The 18,376-nt window shown below is 36.3% G+C and overlaps 1 protein-coding gene across 1 annotated transcript; it reads left to right on the top strand.

Annotated features, from left to right (window-relative positions):
• The first annotated feature begins 9,394 nt into the window (after nucleotides 1-9,394).
• LOC121990946 (protein RKD3-like) lies at nucleotides 9,395-10,373 on the top strand. The gene is made up of 3 exons (XM_042544988.1): nucleotides 9,395-9,492; nucleotides 9,595-10,090; nucleotides 10,194-10,373. Exons 1-3 carry the CDS (start codon nucleotides 9,395-9,397, stop codon nucleotides 10,371-10,373), a joined length of 774 nt encoding a protein of 257 aa, XP_042400922.1.
• Nucleotides 10,374-18,376: the final 8,003 nt, after the last annotated feature.

Genomic DNA, 18,376 nt, shown 5'->3' with positions numbered 1-18,376 from the left:
GTACGAGCTCCGAAAAATTCTTGAAAAATGTCCATAAATTTCGAAAAATTCCCTTATTAATATTCGTCATTTTTCCGGTATTTTACAATATATATATATAAACAATAGGGTAAAAAAAAAAGCGCACCTTAAATAATTCATCTGCAGTGTTCTTTTATTGAGCGTTGTCAACATAGCACTGCAAAAAATCAATTTTCTTGTAGTGGTTCACCTTTTCTCAAATTTCTACCAAGGCAAATTTTTAGCCTTAGGTTAAGTTTACTCATAGGTAGAGTCAAGGGAAAGATCCCCAATGATTTCACATTCCTTATTAATGTCATTTTCTACTTGATTCATCACAAACTTTCTTAATCACATCTCCTTTCCCCCCAATGATTTAACGACATCTCCTTTCTCCTATTGTAGCATGGAAACCCTTCCCCAAATTTACTGAACCCTTTATCAATCTCTTTGATCTCTATCAAAGGATCCAAGTTGGTGAAAACAACTCAAAAATAAATAGGAATTAAACCTAATAAAAAAATTTAGAATGCTGCTAAAATTTATATCTAATTAACTTCCAACACAACTCAAAACTGAACAAAAGAGGCCAAAGAAAGTGAATAGAAAAAGCGAGTTTTTTTTATTGTTTGTTGCTTCATTGGAATCATTTTAGTAAAATATGGGGATGAATAATGGGGAAAACTTATAGTCTAGTTGTAACTTACACAAAGAACAAGAATAAATAGGTCTTTTTTTCACTCCTTTCTTTCACATTCCTTGGGCTTTTGCACAAAATTTTGAGGATAAAATTTGATATGGAGTCAAAATTTGTTCCTATTCCTTGAATTGAAGTAAATAATCAATTCTGCCTTCATCCATGCTCTCAATATCTCTTAGTTCAAGATTTCACAATCTTCACTTCAGGATAATCATAGCATAGATTAGTGTTTTCCTTACAAATAATATTAACTTGACATTCTGATAATGTGTAATGTTCTTAATTTTTTTTATTATATTTCCAATATCAATTCATATATAATTATGGATGTCACAAATCATAATTACACTTACAATCATAACATACTATTGATTTAACTAAGGTACTTCCAGTAATTCATAACATACAGCGAAAACTAAACTAATGTGTCTCCAGGTTGTACTGTCACTATCCCGAGCTTGTTCACTTGTCAATGCACCTACCTTGTTTATCTTCTTACTTGAAATAGTTAAAATCTATTAGTCAAGAGACTCAACACATTCAAACCATACTATGCATTAATTAGTTCCTATATCCATGTATTCTAATGGGAACTGTGCCTATCTACCTCTGCAAGCTATTTTTCCTAGTATACGCTTGCTAAAGCATGAATGTAAACATACCATGTGCAAGGACATCTTCATGAACATAATGACATAGACACGAGCATAAACATACATGAACATAATCACAAACATATATGGGCATAACGTGAACATGAGCATAACACGAACCTGAACATAAATCTAACCATATACATGGCATAGTGTGAATATAAACGTAACATATCATGAACCTAAACATATACATAGTATGACATGAACATGAACATGAACATAACATATTGTAAACCTAACATATGCATAGCATAATATAAACTCAAATATAGCATATCATGAACGTAACATATTCATAGCATAACATGAACTTGAACATAGAATGCCATGAACCTAAACATATACATAGCATAACATGAACATACATGTAACATATCATGAACCTAACATATTTATAGAATAACATGAACTTGAGCATAGCATATCATGAACCTAAACATATACATAGCATAACATGAACATAAATGTAGCATATCATGAACTTAACATATTTATAGCATAACATGAACATAAACATAGTATAGCATGAACCTAAACATATACATAGCATAACCTAAATTTGAACATAACATAACATAAACCTAACATATATACATAGTACGACATGAATATGAACATAGCATATCATGAACCTAAACATATATACATAGTACGACATGAACATGAACATAGCATATCATAAAATATTTTTAAGGCAAGGTTGGATCATTGACAGTGACTAGTTATTATCATATAGTTGATTGATCAATCTCAACTGTAAAACTATAGTAACAGGCGACAAGACATTAGCAATCACTTTTCCGTTACTGTGCCTTGGCTTATAGTTGGCAGGGTCTCTAGCAACCCTTTTGTCACTAGGCTGTGGCATATGGAAATATAGTGTTGGGCTCCCTCTGGGGCCTTGGCCCATAAACAGAGTCCATTTGGGCCTTTTCCCTCACAATATTTCTATCAAACCATTATCATTTTGTCACGGCCAACTTACTCGATATTGGACTCCTTCTAGGGCCTTTTCCCATAAACAGACTCCCTCTGGGATCTTTTCCCTCACGATATCATCATTAAATCTTTATCATTATCATAGTTATTTTATTACTATCAACTTACCCAATATTGGGCTCCCTTTGGAGCCTTTTCCCATAAACGGGCTTCCTCTGTTGCTTTTTCCCTCGCAGTGTCCACATTAAATCTTTATCGTTATCAAAAGCATGATTAGGATTATAGCTTATCAAACCCAAGAAATGGTTGAGCGCATAACATGTTAAATCCTCAAATCTGTAGCTACCATGTATTATAAAGTTGTTAAAGCATGATTATTATCATGGCATATTAAAACCTAAAATCTTAAACTGCCATGTGTGATACAGTAGTCAAAAGCATGATTAATGTCATAGCATGCTAACCCTTGTATCCGAATCTAGCATGTACCATAAAATTATCAACATTCATGATTTAATTCATAGCATTCAAACCTTAAATCTGAAACTAACATATAATCTATAAACATTATCATGATAGATGTAAGAGGAAACATAAACATCCACCTAAACCTAGATCATATTAAGGTATCATAATAAGACATAAGAACATGAACATAAATTTAAACCTAAACTTATAATAAAAAATTTGCACCTATATCTTATAATGTTATCATGACAAGAAATGGGAAGAAACCTAAACATAACCTAAATATAAGCATGCAATTTCATGGCATAAACTTAAGCATAGATTTAAACATAAATCTGTGCATAAACATAGCCCTAAACTTAAAAATCTGAAATTCACACATACCTCTTTTATGGTTAACATGATGTGAAGTGAGAAGAAAATAACCATAAATCTAAATCTAATTTGAGATTAACATGTAACCTATAAAGTTATCATGATGAGAGGTAAGGAAAACATAAACAACGGTATCGACCATGTGAAGGATTTCATGACATGAAACTACCAAAACCAAAACTAACAAACTCATAAATTTCTCCAAACATGGGGATTTTATGGCCTCCTAAAACCATCAAAACCAAATTACAAGAGAACTAAACATGCATGGATTTAAGGAACCAATAAAAACATAACATGGGAAGAGCATGTCTTCAATCTTTAGCTACTAACTCCCTTCTTGGTCTTCCCTTGGAGCTCTAGAACCAGTGGAGAAACAAAGAGGGAGGGGAGCCTTCTTAAGGTCGGCGGCAACATCAAAGGTGAGGCTCCTGAAGGTAAGATTTAAATAGAAGAGGGAGCTTAAGACTTGGTCTATTAATTGCATTAATTTCATACATATTTATATCCCTATACTAATTTCATATTTATACATATCCATGTATATCTATATATATATATATATATATATATATATATATATATAATTCATATTATAATTTATTAATACTAAGTCATTAAATTTAGTATATATATATATATATATATATATATATATATATATATATATATATATTCAACGGTCCTATAAGTGGTATCAAAGTCGAGGCGCTTCAGGAGGACTAACCGCCAATCAAAGCAACAAAACGATGGCCGGAGCTAGCGTCTACCCACTAGCAATCGAGGGGGAGTTTGCTTTTTGGAAGCAACAAATGGAGGTATATCTAAACATAATTTTTGGTATTTCTTTAATAATGGAATTTGGTTATGAAGCACCAAAGACAACGAATGGAGAAGAAATCAAGAAATATCTCTGGACCGAGAAGCAACGTGAGGAGAGTATGTCAAACACTCGGGCAGAATTTCACCTGCTAAGCGTAATACCAAATGAAGATCTCGACAGAGTCGAAGAATACAAAAGCGCAAAAGAACTTTGAGAAAAGTTCTTGAAGATCTATGAAGTACAAGTTGAAGTCGAATCCAACTACTCGATGGACACCAAGTCACCATCAGAACAGTTTGAGAATGAGGAAACTGCCGAGATAGCCGAACTCCATCCCGAAGCTACAAAAAGCTCATCCCAGATGAGCATCGATGAAGGGGGAGAGACTTCGGAAGAAAGCAACTCGACAGGGGGAGAATCAACTGTTGACAAGTTAAGTCAGGTATGGTCTCCACCTTCTGAACAATTAGTTAAATCAATCGAAAAGTCGCTGAAAGAATTCTGTGAATTAGAAATTTAATCATCGAAAGAGTTTTTCAAATTAGAAAATCTTCTATCGAATAAATTTTGCAAAATACAAAATATTTTGTCGAACGAATTTTGAAAATTAGAAATACTGTCGAAAATTTTTATCAAGTTAGAATTTAAGAATCTAAACAAACTAATAATAGAAATCAATATGATACAATTTTTTGCATGTTTAATATTGGTTGCTTTAAATCTAAAAAAAGTGTGATTTAAGAAGTTATGATAAATTAAAATGGAAATTTAAAACTTTCTGATAAAAGCATTAGAATTAAAAATAAATAAATAAAATAAATGCATAGAATTTTTTTTTATAAATGTTCTCAAATTTTTTTAAAAATTTTCTTGCATAAAGTTTTCGGCATAGAAAGTTCTTAATTCTTGATGACGAAAACTTAAGATTTTTTTTCAAAAATTATTTTTGACTTGGAAATTTTCCTTGACATAGAAATATTTTCAAGAAAACCATTGAAATAGATTTTTATAATTTTCTCTAAGTGTCAACCCTTAGATTTTTCTTGCAACCCCAATTTTTTATGTAATCAATGGGGGAGAAGAAAAAGTATAAGTCTAGGGAGAGGTAGAAATTAAAATTTTTTTGAAATTTAATTTTTCTATCTTGTTGCGCGTTATTGCAATATAAATTGTTTATTTTTATGTCTATTTTAACCCTAGCTTAACTTGGATTGATCACATCAAAAAGGGGGAGATTGTTGGAACCCCAAGGTTATTTTGGTGTGATTAACAAGTTAAGTTAGGTTCTGTGTGTTTCTAACCTTGTGTCTAAGTGTGTAGGAGTTTAGGAGCACAGGTAGTCGAGCGGAAGACGCAGCTAGCGAGAAGGACGGCACGCGGTGCGTCCGAGGGATGAGGCGCTGCGGAAGAGTACACTGGCGGACGAGAAGGAAGCGTGCGGTGGTTTCGAGGGACGAGAAGCCGGAGCGGAAGACTGCTCGAGGAGCAAGAGACGCAGCTAGCGAGAAGGTCGACACGGGGTGCGACTGAGAGACAAAGACTGTGGGTGAGTACGCTGGCGGACAAGAAGGAACCACGTGGCGATTCCGAGGGACGAGAAGCCGGAGCAGAAGCCTGCTCGAGAAGACCGGAAGTTGAGTTCGGGTGAGCCCTATTCGGGATGGCAAAGATCACCCAAGCGAGCGGAAGACTCGGTCTGAGGCGAACGGAGCTGGAGCAGAAGACCCCGGCTGGAAAAAGTCAACGAGGTTGACTTTCCTGCCAGGGGCCCCTGGAACGTACCGAGGTGCCCGGAAGTCGATATTTGACCAGATCGATATTTGACTCGATCTAAATGTTGGGGATAAAGTTTTATCCCTCCCAGGGCGCCCGGAACCCTTCGGGGCTTCCCGACCAAAGCTATAAATATAGCTTTGGTCCAAAAACTTTTCAACGAACTCAAGAATTATAATTCCAATGCTTGTGTGCTTTAGTTTAGAGTTGAGCTTCTGTTTATGTGCTTAAACGCTGTAAAAGGCTTCTCCGTCTGAAGGAGATACTAGTGCTTCATCTTCCTTGGATTAACAACCTCCCCGGTTGTAACCAAGTAAATATCTGTCTGCCTTTTACTTCCTTTATGTTTTATTGTTTACTATATTTATGCAAGTGTTAGTTTAAGAGTTCGAGAAGGGTTGTGTTTTTATTTTCAAGCTATTCAACTCTCCCTTCTATCCGGTCGCAACGGTTATATATATATACTAATTTCATATTTATACATATCCATGTATATATAAGATATACATGGTAATATATATAATTCATATTATAGTTTCTTAATACTAAGTCATTGCATTAAATTTAGTAATTATATATATATAATTCATAAGATGATAATATTGTAGTTCTTAGTTATTTAATTGCATTAATTTAGTACATATTTATATCCATATGCTAATTTCATATTTATACATATCCATGAATATATCACATATACATAGTAATATATATAATTCATATTATAGTTTCTTAATTCTAAGTCATTTCATTAAATTTCATAATTATATATATATATATATATATATATATATATATATATATATATAGAGTTTTGATATTGTGCGCGACGCGCACATTACGCGACTGTACGCGTCGCGCACAATATCAATTTTTTTTAATTATTATTTTTTTAATATTTTGAATTTAAAAAATTCAAGATTTTCTTATATAAAATTTTAATATATAGATATATCCCCTAAACACATTACAATACTCAGTAAATACTTAAATTTATTTCATTTTTAATTTTTCTTTTAACTAAACACTATAATCCAATTGGGAAGTCTGAACCCTAAAGATAAAATCTTTAAAAAGAAAATTAGCTTAAAAATTATAACCCAATTCGGAAATCTGAACCCTAGAAATAAAATCTTAAAAAAAATTAATTATTTTTTAATTCAAAATTAAAAAAAATAACAAAACACAGACATTTTGAATTAAAAAAATATTTCTTTATATAAGTAGCTAATACTTTACAATATCCCCTTAACATATTATAATACTCCGTAAATACTTAAATTTATTTCATTTTTAATTTTTTTAACTAAATACTATAATCCAATTGGAAAATCTAAACCCTAAAGGTAAAATCTTAAAAAAAAATTAATTGAAAAATTATATCCCAATTAGGATGCCTGAGCCCTATCAATAAAATCGTAAAAAATATATTTTATTTATTTTTTAATCAAAATTAATATATTTTATTTTTTTAATCAAAATAAAAAAATCATGATATACTGCGCGACGCGCATAGTCGCGCACTGTGCGCGTCGCGCAATATATCAAAATCGTATATATATATAGAGAGAGAGAGAAATGATATGCTACGGACCATTATTTACGGATTGCTACGGACTTAATGCCATGTCATTTTTTTATTAAATTTTTATAAAATATTTTCTCTTTCTTCTTTATTTTTTTTCTCCTCTTGCTTCGTTCGTTCTCGGCGCGTTTCGTCGAGAAGCAGCTCACGTCGCGCGCCCGCCACTCGCCCTGCCGCCGGCCATCTGCCCATCGCCGGCGGCCTCCGACCGCCTGGACCCACCCATACTATAGGCCATGGGGTGAACCCGTCGGGGATCGCGGCATGATTCCGGCCACATCTCTATTCCTGTCGCGATACAAGCGATTCCGAAAGTGTTGGGCAGACGACTGTATTCCGGCGCGGTCGCATCCGGATTACGACCATGATTGCGCCAGAATCCGGACGCGCCTTCGTCGGAATCCTGACGCGAGCGCGTCGGGACGCGATCGCGACGGAGGCAGGTGCGGTCGCGATGACGATGGCGCGATCGCGGCCGGAATCCGGCGCCATCGCGGCCGGAATCCGGTCGCTGCCAGACTCCATCCGATTCCCGGCCGGATTTCAACCGGAATCCGGCAGAAATCTGGCCGCGATTTGGCCACCACGCTAGCGACCGCAATCGCGGCCGGATTTCGGCTGGGATTCTGGCTGCCGGCGGGTGGTGGGCGGCCGGAGGCGAGGAGGCGGGGTGACCGGTGGGTGGTGCCCGGCCGGCCAGCGGCGAGGAGGGCGGCGAGGCTGGCACATGAACACGGCGACGAGAGAGAGGAGAACGAGGAAGGTAAAAAAAAAATCAAAAATATAAAAAAAAAAAAAACCAAAATCTGTAGGTCGCGGATGAGTCCGCACGCAGAAGTCCGTAATTTAACAAAACTGTATATATATATATATATATAATATATTACTTATGTCTTATTTCTATATTAATTAGATGAATAATCTATAAAAATTTATACATATAGGTTATATAAATATTAAGTCTTTATATATTTTTAGATATTTATATATTACTACTTTCTTAATATAATTGATTAATCCAAATCCCATAATTGTAAACTGACTTAATTAATTTGAAATTATCTTCATTAATAAATTCATAATTAAATTGAATGAATCCTCTTAATTAACCATTGGGTTTTCGATACTATATAATGTCTCCCTCTTATGAAAGAAATCATCATGTTTACTATCAACAATTTAGTTCGCCTATATAATATAAAAAATGTACTTATCTTATTGAAATTGGTATGGATTAAGTTAAATTTTCAATAATTTCAAGTCTTTTGTAAGTGAACATTACAAATTAAGGACCCACTGTTATAATCGTGAATCTTCAAAATGGTCCCTTTTTGGTTGCCCAATCCACTTCTTGGGATTGCCAAGGTCTTTCCACTCTAAATAAATTTTGGCCTGCCCTTACAATGAAGCAATAGAACTCAATACCATGCATCCATACCCCTACCTCCTCCATCACCATATGAGCATTCTCTCCATGACCCAGTCATCACCAGCATCAATTAAATAAAAAATCCAACTTCATGAATTCATTATTCCATCATCAGTCTCGATAAGCACTTTAATGCCAAAGAAAAGTAAATATCCTTGTTCATTGTGACTTGAGACCCCCATTAATTAATTGCCAATCTTCTTGGAATCGATCGCACCTGCAACTTAATTTAATTCACTTACCCATCTCTTTGTTGATGCCATTTAGTATTGCACCCTCCTTCTTATTCCTCCCTCTGTGCCAACTCCGCAAACACACCCTCAAGATTCTCCCTTAATTAACAGACACATCTTGGAATTAACCATGATCATTATTAGGGCACTTGAATGCTAATGCATGCATGCATGCATTCATGCGATGCATGCGTACGTTGAAATTTAGCTTAATTAATTGCATTCACGATAATTAAAATTAGCCGCTGGCGCAGCCAAGAATTAATTAACTAAACACCTCCTTAATGGTCTGCTTTCAGCACTTAATCTATCCTTGTCATCATGCATGTTTTGTCAATATAAATGTCTTTGTCTTCTTCTCCCTGATCTTCTACGGACTCTTCTTCTTCTTCTTCTTCTTCTTCTTCTGCTCCATGGATTTCGACTGCGTGGACAATCTCGTGTTCCTTGGTGACGACGTGTCCCACAACCTTGAGGATCATCCCTCACAAGGTTTCCCTCGTCTTCTCGAGTACGTCGATCAATATAATATTGTCATTTTCTATTTATTAATCTTTCCTTTGTTGATTTCTAGTTGTTTTTATCATCTTCATTTCAATTGAAGCGTCTGCAGGAACTACCCAGAGCCAGATAATAGCGATCTCATGCCTTTGCCGGAGAGTCTCTGGTTCGACCATTTTGATCTCCCTTTAGTTCCTTATGACGACATGCTAAACAACTATGTGTCGGATCTTGATCGCTTGGACCATATGGATTTCGACTCGTTTCAGTATTCGCCTCCCTCTCTTTCGACTGTAGATGACTTCGAACATGTTGCTTTGTGCAACGTGATTGTGCCTCACGAAGATAAAAGTGTTGCGGTCGACCGGGATGAGGAGACTAAGGCTGCGGTTAGGACATTGGAGTCCGCTGAAAGGCAGTCTCCGATGAGGTTGGGCAACTTAGGGTTTGAGGAGATCAAAAACTACTTTTATATGCCAATAACTAAGGCTGCCAAGGAGATGAATGTAGGCTTGACGGTGCTAAAGAAGCGATGCCGTGAGCTAGGGATCGCGAGGTGGCCTCACCGGAAGATGAAAAGCTTGAAGTCTCTCATCCACAATGTTAAGGTTTTGTAGTTTAGGGTTAATTTGTTAACAAATTAAATTGTAATCTTGCTGAGTGCATGAATTTGTTTACTGATGAAACTGTGATGGTGGACTTTTGCTGTAGGAGTTGGGGAAGGGTATGCTCGAGGAAAGCATCAGAAGTGAGTTGGAGAGTTTGGAGCAGCACAAAAGAATGATAGAGGATAATCCGGAGATGGAATTGACAGAGCGAACAAAGAGGCTGAGGCAGGCATGCTTCAAGGCTAACTACAAGAGGAGGAGATTGATGCTTGGTCATCTTTAATTACTTGTGTATTTGTTATAGGGTTAATTCGATCCTGCCTGTATAGACATTGCCCCAACCTCTCACATTGGGATGGTGAGACCCACTAGTCCCACCACCTTATTGTGAGAGGTTGGGACAGTGCCTGTGGTGAAATTTATCCTGTTATAATAAGGTTAATCTACTACTTGAACTAGAGGTTAAATGTGTTACACTGAATTTCATGCACATAATATTGTGAGTGCTTTATGTTCAGAATCATGAATAATTCATGTTGAGATGTATATCAAGATATAAATTCTTTAGCATGAGTTGCATATAATTCAATTATTTTGGCTACGTTACACTCTTATCTTATTTCATTAATTTCCTGCCTAAATAAATGCATGAATCTAGGGTGATTGGGTAATCTAATGATGCAATTTGTTTCAATTTTTTTATAAAGAATTAGAAATGCAGATGAAGAAATACCTTCTTTATCAGATTTAATCCAACACTTGATATCTTCATTGATGATTATTGTTAGTGCAGTTTTTATTCAATGAGTGATGAGTTACACGGAATCATAATGTTTAACACTCCCTTTTTAGATAATTAATTATTGATTCTTTAATCAATCGATACACTCTTTTGGATAATTGAGTCATCTGGTATCCGAATATTTAATCTTTGAATTTAGTCAACACATCTCTTTAGGTAGTTTGACACTCTTTTAGTTTAATCATTTTCAATTATAGTCATGAGACTTGGTCAGTGGAAAAAAAAACAAAAAAAACAAAAAAAAACGAAATCCCTCACCCTCAGTACCATTGTCACATCCGACCCTTGACCATCACAAAGAAGGTAAATCATGACAACTGAACAGACAAATACTAAGTGGGGTGAGGTACACAGGATCAAGGGATTTACATTTTAATAGTCTCACAATTCAACCCCGCGTTCTCAAGTGGCAAATGAACCACTATTTATCAATTTGAATGACCTATGGGGTCCATGAGACTTGGTTAGTGCATCTTTAAGTAGTTGACACATCCTTAAGGTTAACCATAAGGTCAAAGCGAGTGTTAGAATCTCATTTTAAGATAATACTACCACGCCTCTATATTTATGTTTTATCAACAGCGGTCTTGTAAGATACAATAATCTTTGTCTTCATCTTAAGCACTTTCAATTAGAAGATTTGAAAATATTATGGTGACAAAAGAGGAGAAGGAAGTGTTGGTTAAACCTAAGAAAACGTACCGGTTCCATTGTAAAAAAAATTTTGTATAAGTGTCGAACATTTCCTTAAATAATCTATTATGTTCTTTAGAAGTTAAATAAGGAATCACAGACGGAACTTAACATCATTGATTCCAAATTTAACTTATCTGTTCTTAATGGTTTAGATTTGAATCGCAAGCGGAACTTAACACTATTGATTCAAATCTACCTAGGTTATTAATTCCATAAATATTAATTTCTAAAATTGGCTTCCAGGACTGCATGGCGAGGCACATGACTTTCTTGGATATGGGAGCAACCACCACCGCCTAGGCAAAACCGTTTAAGGAAAGCTAATATTTATTTCCTTAAATAACTCTAGGTTAACCAAAAGGAACAATCAAATCACAAATTCGAAAAAGAAGAAAACACAAAATCGAAAAATAAATTCGATAAACTAGATCTAATTGCCTCTTGTATTTAGAATTCATACAAAGAAAAATAACTAGTATGATGCGGAAGAAAAATACTAGTTATATCTTCTCTTTGTAAGCTAATGATCTCGAGATCTTCTGCCGTATTCCTCGCCTCGCCTTGGACGTCGTGTGGGCGACGATCCTCCAAGATGAACACCACCCAAAAGCTTCCTCCTTCTTCTTCTAAAATCCGGCCACCACCACCACCACCAAGGAGAAGAGAGCAAAGGGAGAGGAAGAAGGGAGAGGGCCGGCCACACCAAGAGATCACCCAAGCAAAAGAATAAGAGTTGTGTCTCATGAAGCCCCCTCACCCCTTCTTTTATATTACTTGCCCAAGGCAAATAAGGAAAAACCTTTTACAAAAAATAAAATCATTCAAGAGTTTTTCTTTTTCCCTTTTTATTTTTGCTTTTCTTTCCTCTTGATTGAATCAATCACCAATCAATGATTATGATCAATCCTATTTTGTTTAGGATTGGGATTGGTTTAATCCTATTGGCCGGCCCTTGCTTGGGCACCAAGCAAGGTGGCCGGCCACAATTAAAAGGAAAGGAAAAATAATTTTTAAAAATTTTACAAGAAGAAATCCTCTTATAAAATTTACAAGCTCTCTTTCCTAAAGTATGAGTTAAAAAATGAAAGCTTCTAAAAAATTAAAACCATGTTTTAAAATTTAAAAACTCTCTTATAAAATTTTCTTTTTTAACATGGTAATAGAATTAAATTTTAAAACTTCTTTTCCTTTTTTTTTTTCTTAAACCATAAGGATGGTTAAAAAAAGGAAAGTTTTAAAATCTTTTAAACTCTCTATTTAAACAAGTGGCCTAATTCAAATAAGAAAAGTTTTAAAAATTAAAATCTCTCTTTTAAAACTTATAGTTTTCTACAAAGAGGAGATTTTAAAAATTCAAAACAACCCTCCTTTTTTGAATTATTATGGCCGACCCCTACAAGCTTGGTCACCAAGCTATAGGGTCGGCCCCTTCAAGAGGATGTGGCCGGCCATTACTTGGTCACCAAGCAATGGTCCGACCCCCTTCTTGGACACCAAGAAGAGCCTTACATTTGGATGGACTTGAGGCTATAATGAGGCTACGACAGAGACCTAGAGGAGAAATTGGTTTTGGCCTTCCGATGAACTTGAGTATCCCGTGTTCGCCTCGAACACACAACTCAAGTTCATCGATAATAACTCATTCCACTAGAGAGTTATTACTGTACTACTGCACCAATCCCAAATTACATTATGGGCTCCTTCTTATCATGAGTGTGTTAGTCTCTCTGTGTTTAAGATTATGAATGTCTACTAATTAAGTAAGTTACTGACAACTCACTTAATTAATATCTAGCTCCAAGAGTAGTATCACTCAACTTTATTGTCATGTCGGACTAGGTCCACCTGCAGGGTTTAACATAGCAATCATTATGAGCTCCTCTTGGGGACATTCTCAACCTAAATAACTAGGATACAGATTCCTTTTATAATCAACAACACACACTATAAGTAATATCATTTCCCAACTTATCGGGCATATTGATTTATAAACCAAACCTCACCCTTTGATAAATCAAAGAAATAAATATTAAATATATGTGCTTGTTATTATATTAAGATTAAGAGCACACACTTCCATAATAACTAAGGTTTAGTTCTTTTACTAAGTCAGTACAAAAGAACATACTTAAATGATCCTACTCAATACACTTAAAGTGTATTAGTGTAATTTATTAGTCAAGATAAACTAATACTTAATTACACTACGACTATACTGATAGTTTGTTCCTTTCTATCTTAGTCGCGAGCAACTGTTTATAATTTATAGAGAACCGACAACATGATCTTTTGAGTGTGACACCACACTCCATGTTGTCTACTATATAAATTAATTGAACAATTACATTTAATAAATAAATACAGATATTGACTAATGTGATTCTTTTATTTTAACAAATTAATATTTACAAAAGCTAGGCTTTTAGTATACACTCCAACAGGAAGCAACTTCAAATTGAGTGAATTGAAATGAAAGTACAATTAGCTATATAAAAGTCAATAGTAAAAATTGACACAAAATGAGTTGTTTTTCTATTTTAAAATCTTAATTGAGAAACTTTTGAGGCTTTTAAAACTATCAATATAAGCCCATCTTATTTGGCAAAAGGTTATATGTTGAGTCCGAACATCTCACACTCGACCCCATTTGTAGAGAAGTAAATCAAAAAATTGAATATGACACCACATGAGAGAGGTATTTCAACTCAACCAAGTCTTAAGGCAATATAAGCTCATATTATTATGGAAAAAGGTGAATACGTCCGCCCCCAGTACCCCGCCAACTCATCTCAAGACCAACACGGAGGAGGTAAATCACGGGCGGCTACTAGTCTTTGAAATAGTGACTAACACATAAGGAAGGTATTTACCTCGGCTTTACCGAGATTCGAACCCCAGACCTCATTATGACAACACCTCATGCGCTAGCCACTAGACCTATCCGAGGGGACAATATAAACTCATATTATGACATTCTAGAAGGTTACCCAATTAGCCCAATTTGATTTTTTATTGGTTCAACTAGGGTGTTGCCCCAATTGTAGACATGCAGCTTGGAATTCAATTTTCACTTTAAAAGATAGTTTTGGACGAATTATTATTTACACGTGCTTGAGCTATATATGAGTTTAGTGTTTCTAATTTGGACTAAATTAGTTTACTTACAATCTACTCAATGAAATGGAGATTATTTATGCCCTTAATTCGACTAGTTAGAAAAATTAATCTTTAATTATTTTCCAAATAAATAAAAATTAAAATAAATTCTGAATAGCTCAATAAAATGTTTCAATTGAAAAAAAATATTACGTCAAAAGAGAGCTTGTGGCTTTGAATCATTCATGGTGGAATCTAATTGGATTTACTTGGTTTTTCAGTTAATGTGGTATTTTGAATTATTCAATTGTTTGTAGAAACCAAGATAATCTCACTCAATAATTTCTCTAGGTATTTACAATTTCTTTGTCATATCTATTTTGGCTTTAGACAACATTTGGATTCAAGTGATCTCTATTTGAAGCATTATAACTTTGTGCTATCATTATCTATCCATACAAATACCTTTTATAGTTTACTGTTACTAATTTACACTTATTCATTCATCAACATTGCTGATTTACCTCTTTAAGTGAAGTGCTGGCAATGCCTTATAGGAAATATTTGAACCATACTTTTGAAAATATTAGGGGTAAAATGACAATAGTGCAACTATAAGATATTTTGAAAAACTATAATTTAAGTATGGGTGAATTTCTCACCGTGCCCCTAATTTTGAAAAGTTAATTTATTATTTACTTTTTAAATTCTTAAATCATACTCATACAATGCTAAAATCGAATTATTGAACCATCCAAGAATTAGGAAAATCTATTTTTTAAACTCAACTCAATGGTAAATATAGAAATAAATATTCTAAACAAAGAAAATAGACTAAATAATCAAGATTATAATTATTTCTTATAAATTAATAAAATAAAAATATTAATTATGAAATAATAAAAAAAATAATATTTGATTTATTGTAGATGCAACAATCTTAAATATTTTTCAATTTAATTCTATTTATTACGAATGAACCAATCTAAACAAATCATTTATTTTTAAAATTTTTTTTGTGATATTTACTTTCTTATTTATATTATTCTTTTTCTTATTTGCATTACAGACACCTTCCACACACTTTAAATGCCTCTCAGTAAACTAATAACTCCAAAATATTTTAAAAATTCCCAAAATACACCCTTTACTTTTAAATTTAAAAATGCCTTATTTTCTCTCAGCTATTTCTTTTTTTTATTATTTAAAAAACTCATAGATCCGTGAAACTATTTTTTTTTCCTCATAATTTTGAGATCTAAATTTTTTTCATTTTACACAAATAAGGATATCACAGAATTTACAAGATCTACATGAAAAAATTACTCTTGACTTAAAACGATTTTTTTTTATCCACAGGCGTTTTTAGGTGGATTTATGTTACACAACCTATTTATTGTGAAAAATAGTGACGAAGGCGACGGAACACACATTTATAGAGTGGTAGGGGGTAACTTTTGGTATCAGACATAATTCAAAATTTAAAAGAATCATTTAGGATGACATTTTTTCTTATCGACCAATCTTACGAAGGGATAAGCTGATGGAACACATATCTATAGAGTGGCAAGGGGCAACTCTCGATGTCAAGTATATGGTTCAAAGGGGTTATTCAGGATGATATTTTTTATCATCGACCAACCTTGAGAAAGGACAAGCCGACGAAATCCACATATCTATAGAGTGGCACAGGACAACCCTCAGTGCCAAATATATGATTCAAAGGGGCTATTCTGAATGATATTTTTTGTCATAGACCAACCTTATAAAAGGATTAGCTGAGAAACTCACATATCTATAGAGTGGCACGGAAGCAACCCTCGGTGCCAAGAATATGGTTCAAAGGAGTCATTCAGGATGACATTTTTGGTCATAGACCAACCTTGCGAAGGGATAAGCTGACAGAACCCACATCTATAGAGTGGCACGAGGGCAACCCCCGGTGCCAGACATATGGTTCATAGGGGCCATTCAGGATGACAATTTTTGTCAATGACCAAACTTCCGAAGGGACAAGCTGACGGAACTCACAAATCTATAGAGTGGCATATGGGCAATCCCCGGTGCCAGACATATGGTTCAAAGGGGTCATTCAAGATGATATTTTTTTGTCATCAACCAACCTTGCAAAGGAACAAGCTGACGGACACATATATTTATAGAGTGGTACGAGGACAACCCCTGGTGTCAAGCATATGGTTGAAAGGGGTTCAAGATGACATTTTTTGTCATTGACCAACCTTGTAGAGGAACAAGCCGATGGACACATACATCTATAGAGTGGCATGGGGGCAACCCTCAGTGCCAGACATATGGTTCGAAGGGACCATTCATGATGATTTTTTTTTTTTGTTATTGATCAACCTTGTGGAGGAATAAGTTGTCGCCACAGATAACCTTGGAGCGGCACCACCAAGGTACATAGTGCCTCTGCTCTACACACCATCAAGGCACATTGTGCCTTCGCTCTGTGGACCATCATGACACATGGCGCCTCCGCTCTATGCACTACCAAGGCGTAGGGTGTCTCCGCTTTACGCACCACCAAGGTACAGGGTACCTCGGCTCTGTGCACCATCATGGCACTAGTTGCCTTCACTCTGCACATCACTAAGGAACAAGGTGCCTCTGCTCTGCACACCACCATGACACTAGGTGCCTCCTCTCTACGTACCACCATGGCACTGGGTGGCTCCGCTCTATGCACCACCAAGGCATAGGGTGTGTCTGCTCTCTACACCATTAAGGTATAGTGTGCCTTTGCTTTCCAAACCATCGTGGCAATGGGTGCCCCCGCCTTACGCACCACCAAGGCACAGGGTGCCTCTGCTCTACACACCATCATGGCATTGGGTGCCTCCACTCTGCGCACCACCAAGGCACAGGTGCCTCTGCTCTGCGCACCACCATGGCACTAGGTGCCTCTGCTCTACGCACCATCATGGCACTGGATGCCTCAACTCTACCCACCATCATGGCACTGGGTGCCTCCACTCTACCCACCTCCAAAGCAAGGGGTGCCTCCACTCTGTGCACCACCAAGGCACCGGGTGCCTTCGCTTTAGCCGCTATCATGGCACTGGGTGCCTTTGCTTTGCTCACCACCAAGGCACTAGGTGCCTCTGCTCTGCTCACCACCAAGGCACTGGGTGCCTCTTCTTTTCGAACCATCGTGACATTGGGTGCCTTCGCTTTCCAAACCATCATGACACTAGGTGCCCCCACTCTATGAAACCATCATGACATAGGGTGCCTCCGCTCTTCCCACCATCATGGCATAAGATGCCTCGAACCATCATGGTACTGGGTGTCTCCGCTCTGCGCACCACTAAGGCACTAGGTGCCTTCCCTCTGCCCACCATCATTTCACTAGGTGCCTCCACTTTGCGCACTACCAAGTCACTGGGCGTTTCCACTCTGCGCACCATCAAGGCCGCTCTGTCCATTATCATGGCACTGGGTGCCTCCGCTCTGCGCACCACCAAGGCACTGGGTGCCTCCGCTCTGCGCACCACCAAGGCACTGGGTGCCTCCGCTTTCCGAATCATTGTGGCACTGGGTGGGTGCCTTCGCTTTGCAAACCACCAAGGAACTAGGCGCCACAGCTCTGTGCACTACTAAGGCACTGGGCGCCTCCACTCTGCGCACTACCAAAGAACTGGGTGCCTCCGCTTTGCGCACCACCAAGGCAC

Source organism: Zingiber officinale, chromosome 6B, assembly GCF_018446385.1.
Source record: "Zingiber officinale cultivar Zhangliang chromosome 6B, Zo_v1.1, whole genome shotgun sequence".
NCBI lineage: Eukaryota > Viridiplantae > Streptophyta > Magnoliopsida > Zingiberales > Zingiberaceae > Zingiber > Zingiber officinale.
This window is presented reverse-complemented; position numbering and strand designations above follow the sequence as displayed.

Coding starts and splice junctions, on each gene's coding strand:
- LOC121990946 (XM_042544988.1), top strand. CDS start 9,395: ATGGATTTCGACTGCGTGGACAATCTCGTGTTCCTTGGTGACGACGTG. Junction 9,493..9,594: donor GGTTTCCCTCGTCTTCTCGA/GTACGTCGATCA, acceptor AAGCGTCTGCAG/GAACTACCCAGAGCCAGATA. Junction 10,091..10,193: donor CTCTCATCCACAATGTTAAG/GTTTTGTAGTTT, acceptor CTTTTGCTGTAG/GAGTTGGGGAAGGGTATGCT.